This window comes from Astyanax mexicanus, chromosome 13 (assembly GCF_023375975.1).
Source record: "Astyanax mexicanus isolate ESR-SI-001 chromosome 13, AstMex3_surface, whole genome shotgun sequence".
In the NCBI taxonomy this organism is placed as follows: Eukaryota; Metazoa; Chordata; class Actinopteri; order Characiformes; family Acestrorhamphidae; genus Astyanax; species Astyanax mexicanus.
This window is the reverse complement of record NC_064420.1, coordinates 12021534-12043450: the sequence shown is the minus strand read 5'-3', so window position 1 is coordinate 12043450 and position 21917 is coordinate 12021534. Positions and strand designations below refer to the sequence as shown.

General features: G+C 38.5%; 2 protein-coding genes across 6 annotated transcripts in view; both read left to right on the top strand.

Moving 5' to 3' along the window:
* The first annotated feature begins 1212 nt into the window (after positions 1-1212).
* On the top strand, positions 1213-12910 carry LOC103037963 (complement C1q tumor necrosis factor-related protein 7). Its single transcript, XM_007233397.3, has 3 exons — positions 1213-1479; positions 6314-6553; positions 11050-12910. The coding sequence occupies exons 2-3, from the start codon at positions 6322-6324 to the stop codon at positions 11676-11678; spliced, it is 861 nt and encodes a 286-aa protein (XP_007233459.3). The 5' UTR covers positions 1213-1479; positions 6314-6321; the 3' UTR covers positions 11679-12910.
* A 2284-nt stretch (positions 12911-15194) lies between these two features.
* Positions 15195-21917, top strand: part of cc2d2a (coiled-coil and C2 domain containing 2A) — a 65520-nt gene continuing 58797 nt past the window's right edge. For 2 of the 5 annotated variants that reach the window (XM_022687067.2, XM_049486402.1), the window contains exons 1-5: positions 15197-15341; positions 16155-16297; positions 18799-18874; positions 19308-19364; positions 21115-21195. In XM_022687067.2, coding sequence (XP_022542788.2) covers positions 16284-16297; positions 18799-18874; positions 19308-19364; positions 21115-21195 — 228 coding nt within the window. In that variant the 5' untranslated portion in view covers positions 15197-15341; positions 16155-16283. Of the gene's footprint in view, positions 15342-16154; positions 16298-18798; positions 18875-19307; positions 19365-21114; positions 21196-21917 lie in introns of all 5 variants that reach the window. The other 3 variants (XM_049486401.1, XM_022687068.2, XM_049486403.1) reach the window with 3 other exon arrangements.

The window sequence follows — 21917 nt, the reverse complement described above, 5'->3', positions numbered from 1 at the left end:
CCTTACTCTTGGTCAGAGCACCGGGTCCCAAATTTCCTTCGGGATAAATACAGTATCTATCTACCTACCTACCTACCTACCTACCCACCCACCCACCCACCCACCCACCTACCTACCTACCGACCGACCTACCTACCTGCCTGCCTATCTATCTATCTATCTATCTATCTATCTATCTATCTATCTATCTATCTATCTATCTATCTATCTATCTATCTATCTATCTATCATTCTGTGGCACCCCTGGAGACACCTCGGTTTTTGTTTACGGTATTATTGTTTAGTATGATGTTGTTTTCTGTTTAAACATATATATTTTCTTACAATCAAAATATAATCAAGTGCTAATTTATTCATAATAATTATCAGATTTATAAAACATTTCACTGATTTAAAGTAAAAAAAAAATCAATGCTGATTTATATATACAGCTCTGGAAAAAATAAGAGAGCACTTAAAAATGATGAGTTTTTTTTATTTTACCAAATTAAAAACCACTGGAATATAATCAAGAGGAAGATGGACGATCACAAGCCATCAAACCAAGCTGAACTGCTTGGAAATTTTGCACCAGGAGTAAAGGCATAAAGTTATCCAAAAGCAGTGTGTAAGACTGGTGGAGGAGAACATGCCAAGATGCAAGAAAACCGATTAAAAAACAGGGTTATTCCACCAAATATTCATTTCTGATCTCTTTATGAATATGAACTTGTTTCCTTTGCATTATTTGAGGTCTGAAAGCTCTGCATCTTTTTTGTTATTTCAGTCATTTCTCATTTTCTGCAAATAAATGCTCTAAATGACAATATTTTTATTTGGAATTTGGGAGAAATACCTATAAATCCAAAACATATAACTATAAATAGCTAAGCCAGAGAAACTGATTCAGAAACTGAAGTGGTCTCTTATTTTTTTCCAAAGCTGTAATTTTTTCCAGAGCTGTATTCGTCTCTACTCATGGAATAAAACACCTGACATTATTTTAACCACATTTCAATAGTGAAGTTGGGTTATTTACCAGCTGAATATTTTAAAGGCTATACCTGTTTCAGCTCATTCAGGAGTTCTTTCAGGCTGAGCTCATTGCGGCTGACAGCAGGGATTTAGTGCCTGTCTGTCTTCCTGCTCTGAGAAAATAAAGGAGGAGGAGGAGGAGGAGGGGACGGAGGGAGTGAGGAGCAATGAGAACATCAGACTGAAGCCAAGACATGCAGAAGAGTTATGAGAAACCGATAAAGAAAGAGAGAGAGAGAGAGAGAGGGAACAACAGCTGATGCAGATCTGGAGAACTGGTCAACTGTACTGCACCAGCAGATGCTGCAGAAAATAAAATATAGAGGAGAAAAGAAGAAGAAATATGAAAAGATGGAGAGAAATTGCTGAAATGCTGCTGGTCATATAGACAACATCCATAACTGGGGTGGCTTTCTCCACAAGCAGCAGCATTGAACTTGGACTTGAACTACTTGAGCTGTAAAGGTACTTTTCTTCCTTTAATCTCATTATAATGTGCCATAACACTGACTCCTATATGACCTGATGAGGTGATTTAATGTGTAACTACGGTAACTGCATTACATACAGTTGTTTGCATTATCACCAATGATGTTTCATGTTGTTTTTGAGGTGATTTTCGTCTGTTTTCTCACAGCGTTAATGAAAGATTCCTGCTATTGTTTGGCATCTTTTCATTTGGCTGTAAACTCAGCTGTGATCATGTCCATGTTGTAACTGGGAAGTTAACTGAATTACACTGACTGAGAACATGGCTCTCATGGGAGTGTGTGCAGGGGTTACAAGGCTCATATCCTTTATATTTGTTTGCATATTTTATTGTTTAGTTTTCCACAAAGTCCATCTTTGACATGGCCAAGCTTCCTTTACTATGCTATTAAACTATAACTCTGTCACAATGACTACTTCTGTATGTTTGATGTATTGTCTCAAAAATAATTTATTTAATTCCACTGATATAATGATAATATAATAGCATGATAAATCTAATGCACCAATTAAACGAGCAATGACACAATTTAAAAAAATATCCTCAATTAACCACTGATTTAAAAAAGAAAAGTCAACATATTGCCTAATTCACATTAAAGGAGAACTTTGGTGTAAAATGGACTTTTGGTGTAGTAAAACATGATAAAAAGTACTTACCTTTGTTGAAAAGCACGCCTTCGTTCTTCCATAGCGTTCCAGAAGATCTAGAGATCCAGACATTTTAACAGTTTGTTCAAACACCCTTCAGACTGGGTGACACGGGGCATAATTTACCCCGATAAATCGCTTTTTCCACCGCTATCCAGCTCAAAGTAGCTCCACACCTCCTTGCTAGAATCCGGAGAGCCCTGACATTTAAAACGAGGCATTAATACCTTAAAAAGTGCACAAGAATCTTATTAAAAAACACTGTTTACATCCCATAACGCTAGCTTCAGCTCCGAGCGCCGCCATCACTGTACTGTTAATGAAATAGACATATATGTATATATACATAGACTATGCATAGCCAGCCTCTTGGTGTAGCAGCAAGGAAGCGTGGAGCTACTTTAAGCTGTATAACGGTGGAAAAAGCTATTTATCAGGGCAAATAATGCACCGTGTGACCCAGTCTGAAGTGTGCTTCAAATTCTTAAAATTCCTGGATCTCGGAACGCTGTGGGAGGGCGGAGGTGTGCTATTTAATAAAGGTAAGTACTTTTTATCATGTTTTACTACAAAAAAAAGTCAATTTTACACCGGAGTTCTCCTTTAATAGGCCCTCTTTTCTACAAAACTTAATGGCCAGTATTGAGAACAGCAAAATATATATAGTTTGTTTGCTGTGGTCCTAATCATTTAACAAGTTAAATTTGAATAAATTTTCATTTGGTTTGTCTTTATGGACCTTGCATTGTGCACTAGTTCTCAGTCATGCTAAAACAGAAAGGGGTCATCCCCAAAGTTTTGCCATAAAAGTTGGGAACGTGAAATTGTCCAATCTCTACTGGTATGCTGAAGCACTAAGAGTTATATTCACTGGAACTAATGGGCGGGCTCAAATCCTGAAAAACAGCCCCACACCATAATCCCCCCCTCCACCAAACCACTCCTCCAGAGTGTTCTACACCATTGCATCTGACGCTTTGCATTGCGCTTGGTTATATAAGCTCGGCCATAGAAACGCAGATCTGTAGGTCACATAAAGTTTGTACAGCTGCAGTGATTGAATCCTAGAAAGTTGCCGACCTCTGTGCACTATGGGTCTCAGCATCTGCTGACCCAGCACTGTTATTTTATGTGGCTTATCACTTTGTGGCTGAGTTGCTGTCATTCCCAACTGCTTTCAATTTGTTATAATATCACTGACAGTTGACTGTGGAATATAATTATTAGTGAGGAAATTTCAGGACTGGACTCATCATGCTGTTTTTCAATGAGCTCCTGAGAGCGACCTATTCTTTAACTAATGATTCTAGTAGCAGTTTGCATGCAAGGGCTTGGTTTTATACACTTGTGGCCATGGAAGTGTTTGGAATTGTCAGTGACTTCAATAAGCTCAGTTTCAATGAGTTCAATTATTTGGATGGGTGAGTGAATATACCAGCATGCACTCACAGAATGGAGTTCAGCTCAAACCTACACAGTACATCTGATAGTTGGGTTGGATCAAGATCTGATCAAGTTCTCACCACAAACATATGTGTTTATTTGGAAACAGACACAGACCACCTACTCTCATTCTTGGAAAAAGCCTATCCAAATAATTATAAACAATAATGGAAGTTAAGCCGACAACACAAAATGGGTTCTTGGGTTCATACTGTCTGAGATTATTTGTTTTCTGATTAGTAGTTGTATTAGAGTTTATAATCTTTTTTAACTATGGTAAATATAATGTTTAATAATGTACAAACATTACTTCATTAATCAATTTAGTGTGTAGCATCTGTTAAAACTGACAAATCTGTTTCTGCAGCTCTCATGGAAACGCTGTGTGTGTCTCTCTGTGGACCATGTTCTGCTGTTACATTCTTTCCACTCTGGCTCGCAGCTGCTTGTTGTCATCTTTCACCGTAATCGCCATTACAAATGGAGTTTCATTAGTAACTGAGCCAGCCTAAGTGCATTGTCCCGTTCTGTGTGCAGACTTGGCTGCAACTGTCTGATCCACTTTAAAGGGCTGATACTGGACACATCAGGCCAAGTGGTCTACATGCCAGCCAGCTGAGTGTGCACAATTCAACAGTGCTGTGGGTTTTCTTATCAAAGCTGTTTTAGTAGGCAACACTGCCATTTACTTTGCAGATCTGTCATTGCAGATAATGGCCATTTCTTTATAGCCAATTTAAGATGTTGAAGAGTGGTTGGATTGATGGATGATGTTCTTTAGGTGCCAACCAAGACTCTAAACAGTATTTGGTAAGTGGAGTGAATGTAAATATTAAAAGCAGATTCCTGGTCAGTATTTTAACACTGAGAGGCTGTACACGTTATGTAATCTGAACTTGGGTCACCCATTGCAAAATACTCATTACTATGTTCCTCAGTCTGATTCCAGGCAGCATTACAAGCCAAGTCTTAGTAAATGGTCAGTGTGAGAGCTACAGCATCACACAGGGCTATGACACATATGAAGTCACATACTGAGAGAACCCGTATCTGTGGGGTAACGCACCAGCTAGGAAAGCCCTGAGAATTTCCCCAACAGTGTGTGTTTATGTGTGGGTGGGAGGTTGGAAGTGTGTGTTATGGGCAAACACATGTTCCAGCCCACACCATCATTCTGTCCACTGAAACACACATCTGGCTGTCTTGATGTGGCTCGCCAAGCACTAAAGTGTGATGTGTAATCCCACTGCCTCCCAGTGGACTTGAACTTCCCAGCTAAAGCCATGTGCTGTTGTATAAGATGAACTAACACAGGATGGCGGAATCATGGCTTGCAGGCCTTTATCTTTCTTGTGGATCCAAATTCTGGATTAAAATTATTTAAATTTCAGAACATGCATTCAATTTATTTGCAGTGAGAATTCTTCTGAGTTTTCAAGGTCTAGGTCAGGGCCTAATTATTTCTGAAAATTACAGAAGGGATGTCTGTAATCTTTGTTTAAAATCTGTACATTTTAGGGAACTAATCTTACACAGATGTTGTTTTGGTTGGTTGTAGTGCTGGGCAGTATGGCCAAAAATGCATATCACAGTATTTTTCAAGATTCTGATGGTTTCACGGTATATCACTGTAGGGGTGGGCGATATGGTCCTAAAATAATATCACAATATTTCATGGTATTTTTGCGATAACGATACTATTGGCGATATGATAAAAAAAACACTTAATTAAAAGAAATATTTCAAGAATACTCTACTGCAACAAAATAAAAATTAAATGTTATTATTGCATAATAAGTGAGTTCTAACAGAAGTCAATGATCCAGAATGTCAAGATACTAATAATAAACTCTAATTATCTCTATATATCCAGGACTAAAGTTAAAATAAATGACACTGAACAGATATAATCTGTCTCCAGTAGATATATAATGGGAAATGAGAACAGTGTGAATTTTTCTTTTGCTAAAAACAGCAAAAATGTAGTACCCTGATATAATAATTAGGAGTGGGTGAAATGTAATGATATTTCAGGGTAAAATATCGTTCACGATATTCAAAAATGTTGGATATATTATCGCGCACGATACGATATGGCACACCCCTATATCACTGTTCAGCACGGTGCTCCGCAGCGCCCTCTAGCGGTATGGTGGTATGAGAGAAACACATACCGGTTCTAGTTTGCCCCACAGTATACCAAATTAACTGGTTGGTTGGTAACAGAATTTTCTTCAAATTCAGGTAAATAGACCAAAGCATTCCATTGGTTTACATTGGTTGGGAATTCGTACGCAGAACTGAAGGCCAAACCTTCAGAATTAGACTTCAGTAGCATTTCCTTATTTAGGCGTATTTTTAGTAACACAGATGCCATATAGTATTTCTTGAAAATTGTCTTGTGATGTATACAGTAAAGCAGGCCATTGACAGATATATCGCTCAGCTCACAGTACTAGGGAGAGTTCACAGAAGGTAAATAAAAGGGTTTAGTAAGAGTCTGCAGTGTGGAAATATTTTAAAAACTATCATAAAAAAACTTAAAATAATACCTGAATCTGTATAATATTACTGTGGAAATGCTTTGTTTTACCGGCAGGAAAAATCAAAGACTGTTATGTGTTTTTAAACCACCACTAACCAGCACACTCAGAACCAAGTGAAAGAGAAGCAAATTTCCTGACAATAATAATAGAAATGGTAATATCTTTTTCAGGTCTGGAGATGCGGGTCATTGTGGGTGTGGTGTGTCTGTGCCAGTGTGTAATTGGTCAGCTGCTGGAGGCCAAGGCAAAGGGATCTCAACCTCGCTTTATCTGCAGCATCCCAGGACTGGCAGGGCCACCAGGGAAGCCAGGTTCTCCCGGGCCCTCAGGGGCCGACGGCCATGTCGGAATTCCAGGAAGAGATGGCAGGGATGGGAGGAAGGGAGAAAAAGGAGAGAAGGGAGATACAGGTACATTCATAAAAGGTGTCATCATTCCTTTACCACTTAAGCAAATGAATAAATCCCTTTATTACCTCCACACAGTACACATTTTTACAAACAAAAAAAAAAGTCATGCTAATGTCCCTAAACATAGAAATAGAGTCATATAATTACAACAGAAAAGCTTTTGAAAAGAAAACAGCTGTGTAAGGCTTTCAGAAAAAGGATATAAATGCTGGGAAGGAGTTTCCAAAGAAAAAATCAGTCATCTAGTCTGATTACAAGATGTTCCATCTTGTTCCAGTAGTTCATGCAGATAAATATGTTCTGTAGAGCATCCTTTAGTATATTTACACACAGATGCTGCAGCTAGGCCTGTAAATTCAGCATACTAGTAGGTTACTGAAGCTGACATCCCAGTTAGTTGATAAATACTCGATTGGCGAGATATCTGGTGATCAGGCAGGCCATGAGAGGCAACACTTGTTGCCACAGGATGTCCTGCACATATCCCTGAGCTATTAGTGTTTCTTGTATCAGCTTGGGATCATTAATTAAAAAATAAGTCAAATTAGGGCGCCGAGTGGTCCAGCGGTCTAATGCGCTGCCACTATTAGCGGGAGGTCGCAGGTTCGAACCCCCGCTCATGCAGCTTTGCCATCAAGCTGCCGGCGCTCAGAGGGAGCAAAATTGGCTCTGCTCCCTCTGGGGTGGGTAGATGGCGCTCTCTCCCCATCACACTTAAGGTGGCGCTGGGCGGCACGAGGTGTCTGTGAGCGGATGAATCGGAACCTAGCCGCTGTGCTTTCCTCTAGCTTTCCCTAGCTGCTCAGGCAATGATTCATCCGCAGCAGCTTGAAAAAAAAAAGGGGTGATTGACTTCACACGTGTCGGAGGAGGCATGTGCTCATCCACATCCTCCGAAGGTCTCGGGCGTCACCGGTGATGGGGACGCACAAAGGGATATCCAAATTGGAAGAAAATGGGGAAAAATCAGAAATAAAATTATAATAAATAAATAAATAAATAAATAAGTCAAATTGATTTGGTACATTGATTGTTGTGCTGAATATGTTTACATTTCGGTTGATTTTACTTTTGTATGGGCCGTGGAATGTTTTGTTAGGTTAAGTGGAGTTACAAAAGGTTGGAAATCCCAAGATCGATAACAGTATTAGTAAGGTAAATTCTTAGGTAAAGACACCATCATTAGTCCAGGCCTCTGGGCCCTGAGTGAGACCAAAATGGTGGTGGTGGAGAGGGAAGCAGCAAAGTAGATGTTTAAGTAGCTGCATTTTAAAGCAAAGTGGAAGCTGGTAATTGGTCAAGGTAAAGGTGACATAGGTAGACATAGAGTCTTCTGTTAGAACTTCTGCTAAAGTTATTTAGTGTGATGTATACAACCTCATCCTGTTAGGGGGTAACTAATTCATGTACTCAGCAGGGTTACCCACTACACCAGTGGTTCTCGACCCTAGTCCTGGATACTCCCTGTTTTGTGGGTGGGCTTGTCAATTCCCTTATAAAAGAACAGTGTGTGAAGTATATTTTTTCAAAGTATGCTTAACATGGAAAAGTACATACTTTTTACAATTAAATTATATACTTAAATACATTTTAAATGTACAATTTTGGAACAAATTATGGCAACTTAAGTATACTTGAATTGTAATTCAGTGACATTTGAACACAACATAAAAGAATTAGGTTTTGCTTTTGAGTGCTTTTTTCATACAACTGAAAAAAGCAAACTTAAGTAGATTTAAGTATGTGTTTTTAAACACCTTTTTATTACACTTGAAGTATATTGTAAATGTACTTTTTTGTTTAATGATGCACATATTGTGTACAACTTAATGCTACTGGAATAAAAAACATTAAAATGCACTTTCAGCATTATTTAATGCCACTATATATTTTTTTCTATCAACACAACATATAATTAAAAGCATATGCTTAAAAATTAAATCTATGGAAATACAGAGAAAGTATATTTAATGTGTTTTTTTTTAAGTATATCAAATTGAAAATGCACTTTTAGTATTCATCACCTAATTTGAACATACTTTTAATGCTCTTATGTTTACTTCCTTTTCACAAGGGTTAGCAGACAGGAAAAGGTTCACTGTTGTAACAGTATGTTTGCCTCTGCTCGTGCATATTGACCTCTCCACCGTATAGATGATCTCACACACTGAGAACCACTGATGTGTTCAGAAGATATCTTAATGAATCATAGTAGTAGTATCTCACTTTAAAACACAATCCGTCACTGCTAAGTGTTTCTCTGTTCTGCATCCAGATCTGCTGGCAAAGTTCAAAATTCCTATAACAGATGGAGTTGGAGAATGCTTTGGTTTTTTTTACTTACATGGTTTTCACATGGAGCAACAAACCAGGGTTTTACTACAGAGGAACTTATACAGCAATATGACCATTCTTGTCTATATTAGACGTATTAGACAACAACATTGGACAATTTGAGCTCAATCTTTTGTGCATTTTAACTGTTTTACTTCAGATGCACATATCAATCATAATCATAAACATATTGACATATTATTTTTTCTCCTGTCCCATGGAACCTAAAGAACTCTGCACTGACCTGCAGTATATACTGGTGTGGTCATCTGTATTAAAAAGTGGATGTGAATTCTGCCAAAGCCACTGCACTGTCCACTGCAGGTGATAATGCCTTCTATCACATATTCCCAGTACACACGTGACATTATAGTCTGGGGAATGTTAAATATTTGCACAACTTCAAATTGAAACTACAAATGGTATGTCTCCTCTATCTGGCACCCACTATCAGGCCTCATTCCAACTTCCATAATTCACATAAACTTGCCATGAGCACACTGTCCAGTGTTCAGTCTCACTCACGAGAGAACACCTCCCCACTTATACTTTTTGTCAGGCAGTGTAGTGCACACAAAGGAATATACGTCTACATGCTAGGCCAGGCAGGTAAGAACATGTTTGAAAAACATCATGGAAAAGCTGACAATTTGTAAGCCTTCAATGACAGATTTGTGATTTGGTTTGTTTACATGGCTCCATTTCAGCTGGTGACCACATCAGTCATCACTACCTAAGTCAACACTATGAGTGCCAATAAAATTATCCCTACACTTATAACAGGCATTCAAGCAGATGTGTTGTTGGCAGGCATCCATTTGGGACCAGCCACAGTAAAAGTCTGATGTTGTACTTTATGTTACTGTTCAGTTATTATTTAACCTTTATCCGGTAAAAAATGTGCATTACAAGCCATAACTTTGTAAATCAAAAGAGTAGTTTTTTTCAAGAGACATACAGTCCCCTTCAAAAGTGTTGGAACAGTGAGGGAAACTCCTTTTTTGTTTTAGACTGAAAAAAAATTGTTTTGACATTAAAAAATTATAATATAAAACAAACCATTAACATTTCAACTTTAATTTCCGTCTGGATCTGATACTCAGTTCAGAAAAGCACCATCTGTCTGAACCTACCCATTTTTCTTTTGTTTTTTGAGTGAAATAAATAATACTTGAAGCTGATGTCTGTAAGTTTTGGGATTTAGGGCCCTCTCTGGTGAGAATGGATAATTGCACCAAGCATTTGGAAGAATCATTTTAAACTGGGCAGATGTGATGTGGTCTCCTTTCAGAGCGGATGAATCCAATTCCAGGTTGCGTTCTGTCAGAGAGAGAGAGCGTGCTCAGTCAGAAACTTTACTTCAACTAAACACTTTGGTTTTACTATGAGTGAATGAGTTTCCCCTTCTGAAGTCTCCATTGCTCCACCAGCCACTCACGTTCAGTAAAACTGAGCCGGATCCTCTTTCAGAGGCTGTACATGTGGCATAAGTACGTAAAGACATGTGACGTGGCCAGAAGAACTCCCCAGTACCCCAGTTTTTATAAAAAATATATATTAGTCTTAGCAGGGATGGTTGTTCCAGCACACTGGTACCATTAAACACAATATACACATATATAACACATAATATGGACTGCCACTTAAATATTTAGTTCAAGTCTTTTGCTTGCAATAACTGAATCAAGTCTATGACCCATTCAACTTTTGCAGTCTTCTTTAGTGATGCTTTTCCAGGCTTTCACAGCAGCCTGATTCAGGTGGTGTTTGTTTTGGGGCGTTTCTCTCTTTAGACTCCTCATTAGCAGGTAAAATGCATTCCTGATAGGTTTTAAGTCAGAAGATTGACTATGCCAGTCTAAAACCTTCCAATTCTTACTTCTGATGTAGTTCTTTGTAATTTAGAGTGTTATGGTTCATTATCTTGCTGCACGATGAAGCAACTTTCTTTAAACGAACAGACAAAATGCTTCTATAGACTTCTAGAGTTCCTTTGTACATAAATAAAGTTTAATGGGTATGTTCCAGAAAAAGCCATGCAAGCCCAAGCCATGACACTGGACACCTCCACTGTGTTTCAAAGATAAGCTCTTATGTTCAGGATCATGAATTCTGGTTTGTTGTTATTTTAACCCCTGCTTGTCCTGCTTGTGTTCTCTCAGGCATTAAAGGAAGAGTGGGGCCAACGGGTAAACTCGGCGAGCGTGGAGAGAGAGGACCCATAGGGAAGCGAGGTCCGGAGGGTGATGCTGGAGACTCAGGACCCCCGGGACCACCAGGGTCACCAGGAGAGCGAGGAAAGAAGGGTCAACGGGGACCACGGGGCACCCCAGGCACGTGCCTCTGTGGCAGCCTGGTGCCCAAATCAGCCTTTTCTGTGGGCATCACCAGCAGCTACCCAGCTGAGCAGTCACCAATCAAATTCAACAAGGTCCTTTTCGATGAAGGTGGGCACTACAACCCGCAGACTGGCAAATTCATCTGCGCATACCCAGGAGTCTACTACTTCTCCTATGACATCACACTAGCTGATAAGCACCTGGCCATCGGCCTAGTGCGGAATGGAGAGTTCCGTATAAAGACTTTTGATGCCAACACCGGGAACCATGACGTGGCTTCTGGATCCACAGTGATGTACCTCAACCCAGAGGATGAAGTGTGGCTAGAGATCTTTTATAAGGATCAGAACGGTCTGTTTACTGATCCTGGATGGGCGGACAGTCTCTTTTCAGGGTTTTTGCTCTATGCAGATACTAATTACCTAGATACATTGTCAGAGGATTACACTTAGACGTAAATAATGAAGCATTCATTAGAGAGATGTTTCTCAACCCTGGGCTTGGAAGATCACTGCCCTTCACTTTATAGTGTTTACTCTGCTTCCAGCACACCTGATACAACTAATTAGCTCATTAAAAGTGTAAGGATTGGCCCCTGGTCAGGGCCCCCTCCAGCCACCAGAGGGGGGCCTCGAGTAACACCGTCACTTGGGTCTGTTTACTATCTGATTCAGAGGGCTCACTTACTAGAGCGAGCCCAACCACTACAAAAAGCCTAAGACTTATTCAGTAAAACAGTGGAAAAACACTAAACTGTTCCGGGCAATGTACCTTTAGGACCAGGGCTGAAAAACACTTCCATGCACAGAATTAGGCTTTTCCCAACTATATCTTGCCACAGTGTATGTAATTTATAGTAAATTGTGACAGACAAGTGTCTGTACCATTATTTTTCCATGTCCCAAAAGGATTTACAAGTGTTTACAGTAATAATTTTAGACTAAGGATAAGCTTAATGTGGTGTTAGCAGACCTGGACCCATGTAACACAACATGTACCAAGTTGGAGTTTCTAGTCTTACAGTTATTTAGCCCAGAAACACTGTGTATATGCAATGCATTTTCTTGTTCAGTACAGTGTCATGGTCTAGTATGTGGTGCTTTTATATATATTTCTTAAGATAAGGTAACTAATGTACAATTTAATTATGAAAATATTATATAATGTCTACATTACTGTAATTGAATCTGATGGTGGAACATATATTTTGTATTTATTGTAACAGTTGTATCAACACATTGGTACATAAGATACTTTTGTAAATATATATATATATATTTATACATTATACATATATAATACAGTCTATAAAAACTTTGTACAGTCTATAAAAAAATTACATTGTTTTTACTGCTCTGTTCATTGGATCTGAAACCGAACAATGTTTAGTCCCTTGAATGCAGTTTTGACAGTTTTCAGATAGTACTGTTCCGGAGGCTTAGGATGCAGGGCTGAGTCTTGGCTGTGTGAACTGTGATGTATTAGCTTGCATCATTAGCTTATTCATAAGAGTCCTAAAGTCTAGGTGTCACATCATTTGAAGTCTCATCATTTGTTTTTCTTTTCTGCAAAGAAAAAGTGTAAATGTCAGTAACACAGTCTGTCATGAGGATAAACCAACTACAGAGATACACACATTACGGAGGAGTTAATAAATAACCATTTTAAGTGTGTAGATATAATATACTTCTCTATAATGGAAAGTGCATTTCTTGGTTCCTCCTACAGTAAATATTCCTTGGTTCCTCCTCCGGTGTGTATTCAGATAAAACATGCAGAGGGGAATTTCCATCTTTACATGATCATCATCATCAGCTGGAATGCATATTTTCAAGCCAATAAAAACACTACAGGTATGTGTATGTGTAAATCATAACAGTAAGAACATGCTCTGATCCTGGAACAAAAATGTTTCACAAGACTCATTGCACCCGTATAGCAACCACTTAGCAACACCACATTAACCATAGAATTATTATCTATAATCCTCATAGCAACCAACAGGCATACCATAGCAGCATATCAGTTGTTGTACCTTTCACACTACATGACTTACAGGCAACACAGGGTGTGCTTTATCAGTTCCTCTGTAGTAAAACCACGGTTTGTTGCGTCATGTGAAAACCATGTAAGCAGACTTATCTGGCTTCTTTTCAACGACACGTTTTGTCATGAGAACACGGCAAAACTAAACATGTACAGAACTAGAAATACCTCTTGAATGGAGTACAAAATGAATAGGTTCATATTGTTGCTGTCCAATGTTTAGTTCACTACATAATTTGAACACACAAACTGTCCCTTACACTGTGCCAACATTTATTGACTACTTTAAAATGACCTGAAATAAATACATTTTACATTGACTTCTATTAAAACTTTAGAAGTTTTTTTCTTCTTTAGAAGATTCTTGTTTTTCATTGGACAGCAACAATATGGAGAAACTGAGCAAAATCAGAGTTAAAGTTTATAAATGTCTGATAATTTTAGACTGGCTGTAACTCCAGCATCAGCTCACCAACCAGTCAGCACAGAGTAGCAGTATTGCTAGCGCCTAAAACTTGTTTTCTGTATGGAAATGTATGCGTTCATTGCTTTACTAGTAAAATACATTATTCTGCTTTCTAAAATTAAAGAAATACTATTTTTAATTTAAGTTTTTAGCTTTTAGCTAAAATTCGCCCCCATTCTTCAGGACTCACTCACAAGTTCCCTCTACTATTTAACAGTGTTTTCCTGATATAACAGGGGAAAGAGAAAATACAGAAGAAACACTTTCGATCCGTTGTTCTCTTATTCTACGTCATTCCATTTTACCCAGTAAATGTAGCAATATTGTTACTGTGAGCTGACTGGTTGGTGAGTTGATGCTGGAGATAAAGGCAGGGCATGTTGAAAAGACTTATAACTGGAGTTTAAAACCATTAAAAATTGTCTGTGGTACTGTAACATTTGATATTGTTCTGTGTTGACAACATTTATTAATTAATTTTATTTGCCTAGTGTCTGCGACACATCTGCGATCACTCTTTCAACCCTGGGTGAGCGTCCTTCAATACTGTATACTACACAAGTGTGAGAGCTACAAGTGATTGCTGATTTGCCTCTGATCAAAGATTTTTGTGTGTGTGTGTGGGCGTGTGTGTGTGGGGGGGGTATGTCGGCAGAGGCTGAAAGTCACTAATAAAGTAACTTGAAAGTAATTTTAAAAAAAGAAAGAAAATCAAGTAATCCATAACATAACTTTTGCATGTAACGTTTTTCAAGGGGTGATCAGTAATCAGATAAATATATTTTTTTATATTTTTATCCCATTTTACCCTCTCATTAGGACTCCTGCTATCACTAGTGATGCCCCAACACCAGGAGGGTAAAGACACAAGCTCAGAGGAAAGTGCAGTGACTCGGTTCAGATACATCAGCTCACAGACGCCTTATGCTGAACCACGTCACCCTTTGGTGTGATGTGGGGAGAGAGTGCCATGTACTCACCCAGAGAGATCAAGGCCAAGTAGCTGATAGCAAGTTACATGAACAGGATTCGTACCTGCAATCTCCCATTCATAGTGGCAGCACTTAGCCCGCTGGACCACTCAGAGCCCAGATTACTTTTTCTGAGTAACTATGCCATCACTAATGGCAACCACCAGTAACAACCTACTGACAGTTTGGAGTCAACCCCATAGTAACCAGCTTAGCAACCATATAGTACCATCTTAGCAACAGCTTAGCATCCCCATAGCAACTATCTAGCAAGGGCATTTTTGCCCAAGTATCCACTAGAAGCAAACTAGTGAATCTGAATGGAAGTGGGAAACACTTCTACTTATTCATTCAGTATTTTTCAGAAAACGCACTTTTCTGTTTTTATTACCTTTTTTTTAAACATTTTTTTAGAACAAGATAAAACACAGCTTTCTTTTGAACTTACCTCATCGCAGTTTGTTGAGTGACAGTGTCCTTGGCCAATGAGAAGACGGGCCGCGAGATGAGACCCCGCCTCTTTCAGCATGCAGGGTAGTGTGTCGCGCTGTGTGAGCGGTTCGGTTGAGGGGAAGTATTTACCGTTACCAGGCAGCGGGGGAACAGGATGGCGGCTAACTCTCAGTGTTTCAGTAAGTGTGGAGAAATAAACAGGAATAGATACCGTGTTAAAGCATTTATAAAGCTATAAGACCTGCTCAGTTTTTAAATATCACAGCGGAGTGTCGATAACAACCGCCTGGATAACAAACACACGCGCTAAAGCTGTAATTTTCACTAGTTAACCGAGGTTTACCTAGCTAGCAGCGGGATTAGCTTAGTATCCTCTGTGTATAACCTAACGGTACCGTTTCTGTCTCCAGTCTTGCTCTTTTATCCGTTAACCATATTTTATTTTTTGTATTTAGACAGAGCTGACTGAAATATAACTCAGTATGTCTCCTCGTATGAGCGACTTTTAACGTCAAACCTGTTGCTAAACGCAGTTCACAGGTTTGTTAACAAGATATCTTTTTTTTTTTATCAGAACTCTTCAGGTTTGCTGTAACGTTAACGGTTTAACCCCTTAACAGGCCTTGGACTGTAACTTACATGGGCTACAACTGTAGGTGATACAAACCCCTTTTCTCTACAGTAAAATAAGTTATTTACATTCTGAAAACACAAGGTTTAGAGAACAAAAAAAAAAAATCATTTGTATTGTCAACAACATGGATTTTAAAAAGTTTTGGAAAGCACCATTTTTTAGGCATTATGCCTAATTTTGACAAAAATATATATATATATTTCTCAACAATATTTTTAATCATTTCCAGTACAGTTACAGTTAGGATTTTCTTTAGTAATGCTTGAATAGAAATCCTCAAGATTTATGCGTGCAATATCATTGATTAAAATGCTGGCCTGTTAAAGGGTTAAATATGCTGTTCTCTGTATGGTTTCAGGTGAACCCTGTCGTTCTCTCCAAAGAAAAGCTTCGACTCTTCTCTCACCTGCCCTCTGAAATGTAGTAAACACAATCCACAGGCTGAATATCATTCAGAAGAGAATAAACTAGAACCTCCTCCTCCATCATGTCCACTCCCAGGTGAGCAGCACTGGAGCTAACTTATTGAAACAGTAGTAGTAGAGAAGAAATGATGATACCAAATATAGTACCAGTCTAAGTATTGGACACCTATTTTCAGTCATTTTTTTTCTTTATTTAAATTATTTTCTACATTGTAGATTAATATTACAGACATGAAAACAATTAAGGGACACAGTCGAATTACATAGTAAACAAAAAAGTGTGTCCTCCACAATCCCCTGATCTAAACCCTGAAAATGGGCTTGGTGATTTGGGATGAGCTGGAGCTTCGAGGCGTAAAGGAAAAGCAGTAACTATTGTTCAGCACTAGGGTTGCAACGGTATGAGATTTTCACGGTATGATAACCGTCTCAGAAAATACCGCGGTATCACGGTTATCACGGTATCACAGTTTGTTACATATATTATTAAACTGACCCTTAAAGAAATTACAACAAAGGTTTTTTGTTCAATTAACTATTTATTGTAGAAACCTGGAACAACTATATAGATAATGTCTCCTTAAAAAAAATAAACTGTACACCATTAGGTGAAGGAAACCAGGTTTTTCCACTACTCTTAAGGTCATTAAGGGTGTATATAAAAAAAAATATATATATATAATATATATATATATATATACACATACACACACACACACACACACACACACACGTGTCACACATTACATGTCCTCTAAGAAGTAAAGATCCTGTGTTTAAACTATTCAGTACAATTATTTAAGTTTAAATTATACAAGTTGGTGTATAACCAGATACTGCAGAAAGAGGGTATTTATTTCTGACATAATCCTCACAATAGAGATTTCTATTTTAAGGCTTTCACACCGAGTCTGGTTTTAACACATGAAAAACAGGCACGTCAGAATTTGAAAATTAACGCATGTAAATGAATGGCGTCTTTCACATCCAGTCCGGCGAGCACCTTTACACGGACACGTGAATCCGTCGTAGCACACACTTCACGCCTGTACCTGCGTGCCCAAATTTCGGATAACTCAGCGCTTTTGCGGGCGCTTACCGCATGGGTTGTGCACGACTACAAAGAGATTTTATTTATGTTCAGATTAAAATGATAAACTAAACACATACTTTGCGCTGCACGGCGGGGTGGTGTTCTTGGAGATGGGAGAACAGGTTTGACGTATGTCCACCTTTAGCTGTGACTTTACGGCCACATTGATTATAAATCGGATAACCATCCTCGGGTGCGTTCGGCGGGTCTCTGAAATAGTCCCACACTGCTGATTTTAGTTTAGCCTTTTTTTGGCCGGACGGAGATTTGTTTAGTCTGATGCACTTTCTGCTGTTCTCACCGCTGTGTGCTGAGCAGCTGAAGCGGAGCAGAGTTGCGCATGCGCGGGTGAGTTTCTCCGCTGGCTTGCGTTTTACCGGTAATAAGCAAACACACACGGTATGATAACCGTGCATTTTAATACCATGGTATACCGTGAAACTGGTTACCGCTGCAACCCTATTCAGCACCTCCAGAAAATCCTTCAAGGTGCTGAGAAAACTATTCCAGGTGACTCTACCTTATGAAGACACTGAGATTAAAATACTAAGAGTGTGCAGATCTGTCCTCAAAGATAAATGTGGCTTTTTAGAAGAATTATAAGTATAAAACACACTTTTCGTCTACTGAATAGTTCAGCATGTGTTCCTGTATAGGTTTAATGTCTTAAATATTAGATTTACAATGTAAGCACATTGAATGATAATAATAATAATAGTAGCACCCAGGCTAACTAAAAACATGAAAGCATCATGTTTTTGCCCAAACCTTATTTAAGTGAGAAATACATATTGAGTTGTGATTTGATTGCTTTTTACTGAAACAAAGTAAAAGGATAAAAAATAGCGCTTGTGCCCTATATCTTGGCAGAAGTGTACAAAACCTTAAAAAAAGAAGATAAAAACTCTGAAGTCAATTCCTGATTTTCTTGTTAACTTTTGACACAGAAAAATGTTTAGTTAATGTTTGTAAAAAATGAAAAAGTAAAAGCTTTTGTTCCAACCACACTGAAAGATAGAACATAATTTTATAACTGACTGTTAAAAAAAATATTCCCTTTTTAAATTATTATTTATTATTATTATTTTTTATTTTTTTATTTTATTTTTGTTATATATATCGTGGTTAAAAAAATCTGTTCAGAACCCTGTGTTTTGTGTGCTAGACCCTCTGGACATATTTATTTACTATATAACATTTATTTCTGTCAATGAAAATCAATGTTAGATCCAAATCATGAGTATTACAGAATGAGGCATGACTTCAAAGGTCTATGTGGTATAATAATGACACTGGTGTGAATAACTGGTTTGATTACACTGGGAGAAAAAAAATGAGCACATAGTTTATTCTATCCTGACAGTTCAAAATCAGTGCCTTCAGGTTAGTGCATGCATTTCCGCACCCCACAGCCTACTGTTCCACAGAGTGTGTGTGCAGTTTCCAGTTTTAAGGTCACCTGACTGTTTAGTGCTCTTCCCTAGTGATCTGAGGGACAAGCTGCGGAAGAAACGGAGGGCTCTGCAGGAGTCTCTGGGGAAAGTGAAGGATGACACTCAGGTATGTGTTGCGGCAGTGTGGTTGAGTCTTGGCTTCTATGTTTTCTCAGAAATAGATCGTTTTTGTCTGCAAATTAATTTTGTTTGTTCAATTGTATAATCACTTACTGTACTTTCACTATTAGCCAGCATGCTATAGTAGTAGGTCAGTTTATTAATCCATGGGATTTCCCTAAAATGCAACACTTTGCAAGTCTGACAAAAGTATACATTAATGTGGGGCTTGGGGCTCACTCTCACACACTCAGCTTTAACTGAATCCACACACAAAGACATTGTTTATAGTTAACTGCAGACGACTTCAGCAAAAGAGCATGACTCAACATGCCTATTGAGGTGCTGGGGCAGCATGAACACATACTAACATACTCAAACATAGCACACACACACAAGCTGGTAAGACGCTCTGTGTACTCTCTGTACTCTACTGTTAGGCTTTGGTTCCCTCCGACTCTGATGTGACTAAGGAGAATGAACGCACTGCGGTGGAGGTTGGTTCTATTCGCCTCAGCTTGCGTTCTAACATTTATTGCTGTGTTCTGTCCTATCATGTTCCAGAACAGCCCTGCTGTGCTCTAGAACAAAGTTTCTTACCCTGATGTTCGGTCCTTTCAACACTCTTAAAAAAATAAAGGTTCCACAAATGGTTCTTTGAGCAATGCCATAGAAGAAACATTTTTGGTTACAAGAGAGTAAGGTTCTTTATCAATTTGAAGGTTCTGTACAACTCATAAGAATGCACAGAACATGGAGGCTTGCCTTAACAAGCTGCTATTCTGTCAAATTCAAAACGCCTTATCAAGAGTAGCTGAATTTTAACTGTGAGACTCTGAGAACTGAGACTGGCCAATTTAGATATCTAAAATCTCACACATGAAAATCTAAATAAAAAGTTGCTAATATAAAAAATAAAAGTGGGTGCAATAGAAAAGTGCTGTTGTACCACTGTGGAAAGACTGCAGCATTTAGATAATTGAGAACATAATAATAGTTTTATTATGTTTTGTTCTGAAAAGGGAAGGGTAGCAGTATTTGTGCTGAAAGTATCAGATCTGGAGTTCTAAAAATTATGTTTTATACAAAAAGTAGTCCAAGATCTCATTTATACTTAAGAAAACCAGGAAAAATTACTCTTTACTTGCTGTGTGAACACAACATGCACAGTTGCAGCTGGTTTACATTTAGGTTCACTTTCAAACTGAGTTTTTTTATTTAAAAACCCTGTAACTAATTCTTTATAGAACCAAAAATGGCTCTTCAGTGGCATTGCTTAAGCACCTGCAAAAAAAAATCTTTGCTTTGTTTCCTTCTTCACTAAAAGCTTGACCTGATTGTGCTTGGTGTAGAATATACTAGATCAGGGGTCACCACTAGTTTTCTTTTTAAAAGGAGCTCTTCTGCTTGATAAGAATGTAAACCAGCAGCCAGAGTTAGCTGTGAATAAGAAGTGTGACCTCTGATCTAGACCTCTTTTCTATGTAGAGCTAATAGTCCTTTCTAATCCCTTTTCCCTCCAATGCTAACTTTGACTCAGTATGTGCCTAAATATTTGTGGACTCTCCTTCTGCTTAATGCATTGAACTACTTTAAGTTGCACATATTGTTGACACAGATGTGCAAATGTACCTATCCACACTATGCCTACAGACCCCCTCTCCTCCACATTGAGCTGTGGAGCAGTGGAACTGTGTTCTCTGTAATAAGTTAGGGAGTTAAGTTAATATCCTGAACTCTCTAACATCATTCTTGCTTTGACTTAAAGCCTTAACTTAACTGTGGGCACAATATCAATATTTTGTCCCACCCCTACAGTGAAATGATAACATTTATCAAATTGATTTGACATTCCCTAGTTTTCTAGGTACACATATTTTATAGACAACAACTATCTGCACATTTTAATGCACAGTTACTGTTTAGCTCAGATATATTAAAACATATCTTTGGGCTCAGTTATGCATATTTGTGATGATCTGGACAGGCTCTGCTAGCAACACAATATATCTTAAACAACATGTCTAAAACAACATTATGGTGCAATTTACCTTTAAATATCAGTTTTACAATTATGTTGATGCTCCACCTACTTATAAGGAAATTTTCACTCTGGGCCAGAACACTTCTATTGGTCTCTATAAATTTAATAGAGCTTTAGAAGACCTCTTGTCTGATCTCATAGTCATAACACATCTCATAATATGTATGTTAACCTCCTTGCATTGTAATAATATGCTACATCAGAAACTGACTGGCAGAGGGGATGATCCAGGTGAAACTCTACGACGCTCGCTGAAAGCACAGAGAATGAAGAAGAAAAAGAAGGTAAAATGTCTCCAGAGTTTTGTCTCCAAAATCAAAGTTGCAAACCTTTGGGTTGAGGGTTGAGGAAGTCTATGGCCCAATCCCATTTAATTTCATTACATTACTTTACATTTCTTTTAGCAGATGCTTTTATCCAAAATGACTTACACATTATTTACATTTAGCAATAGAGGTCATAGAAGTTCTAGAAAAAAAAATGGACAGGGCTTAAAGGAGGCCAAGGGGAATAGTGGGATAGAGGGGGAAAGGAGATGAAGAAGAAAATGAGGTTAGAAGTAGTTAGCATGTTAGAGGTGTTAGGATAGTGGGTGCTCTTTGAAGAGCTCTGTCTTCAGGAGTTTATTAAAGATAGCGAGAGATTCTCCTGATCTGGTAGTGGAAGGTAGTTTGTTCCACCATTGGGGAACTCTGTATGAGAACAGTCTGGATTGCTTTGTGTGAATGTTTGTTTGGTAAAGCGAGGCGACGTTCACTGGAGGAGCGCAGTGGCCGGGAGGTAGCGTAAGCCTTCAGGAGTGAGTTCAGGTAGGAGAGAACTGCTCTGTCATCACCCTGTAGTCAATCGTAAGGACTTAGGATTTAATGCAAGCATCAACCGCTAGCCAGTGGAGTTCAGTGAGTATTGGGGTAGCGTGCCCATTTTTGCTGGTTAAAGACCAGACATGCTGCTGCCTTCTGAAGCATCTGTATTGGATTTACTGCACAGGCCGGGAGGCTCGTTA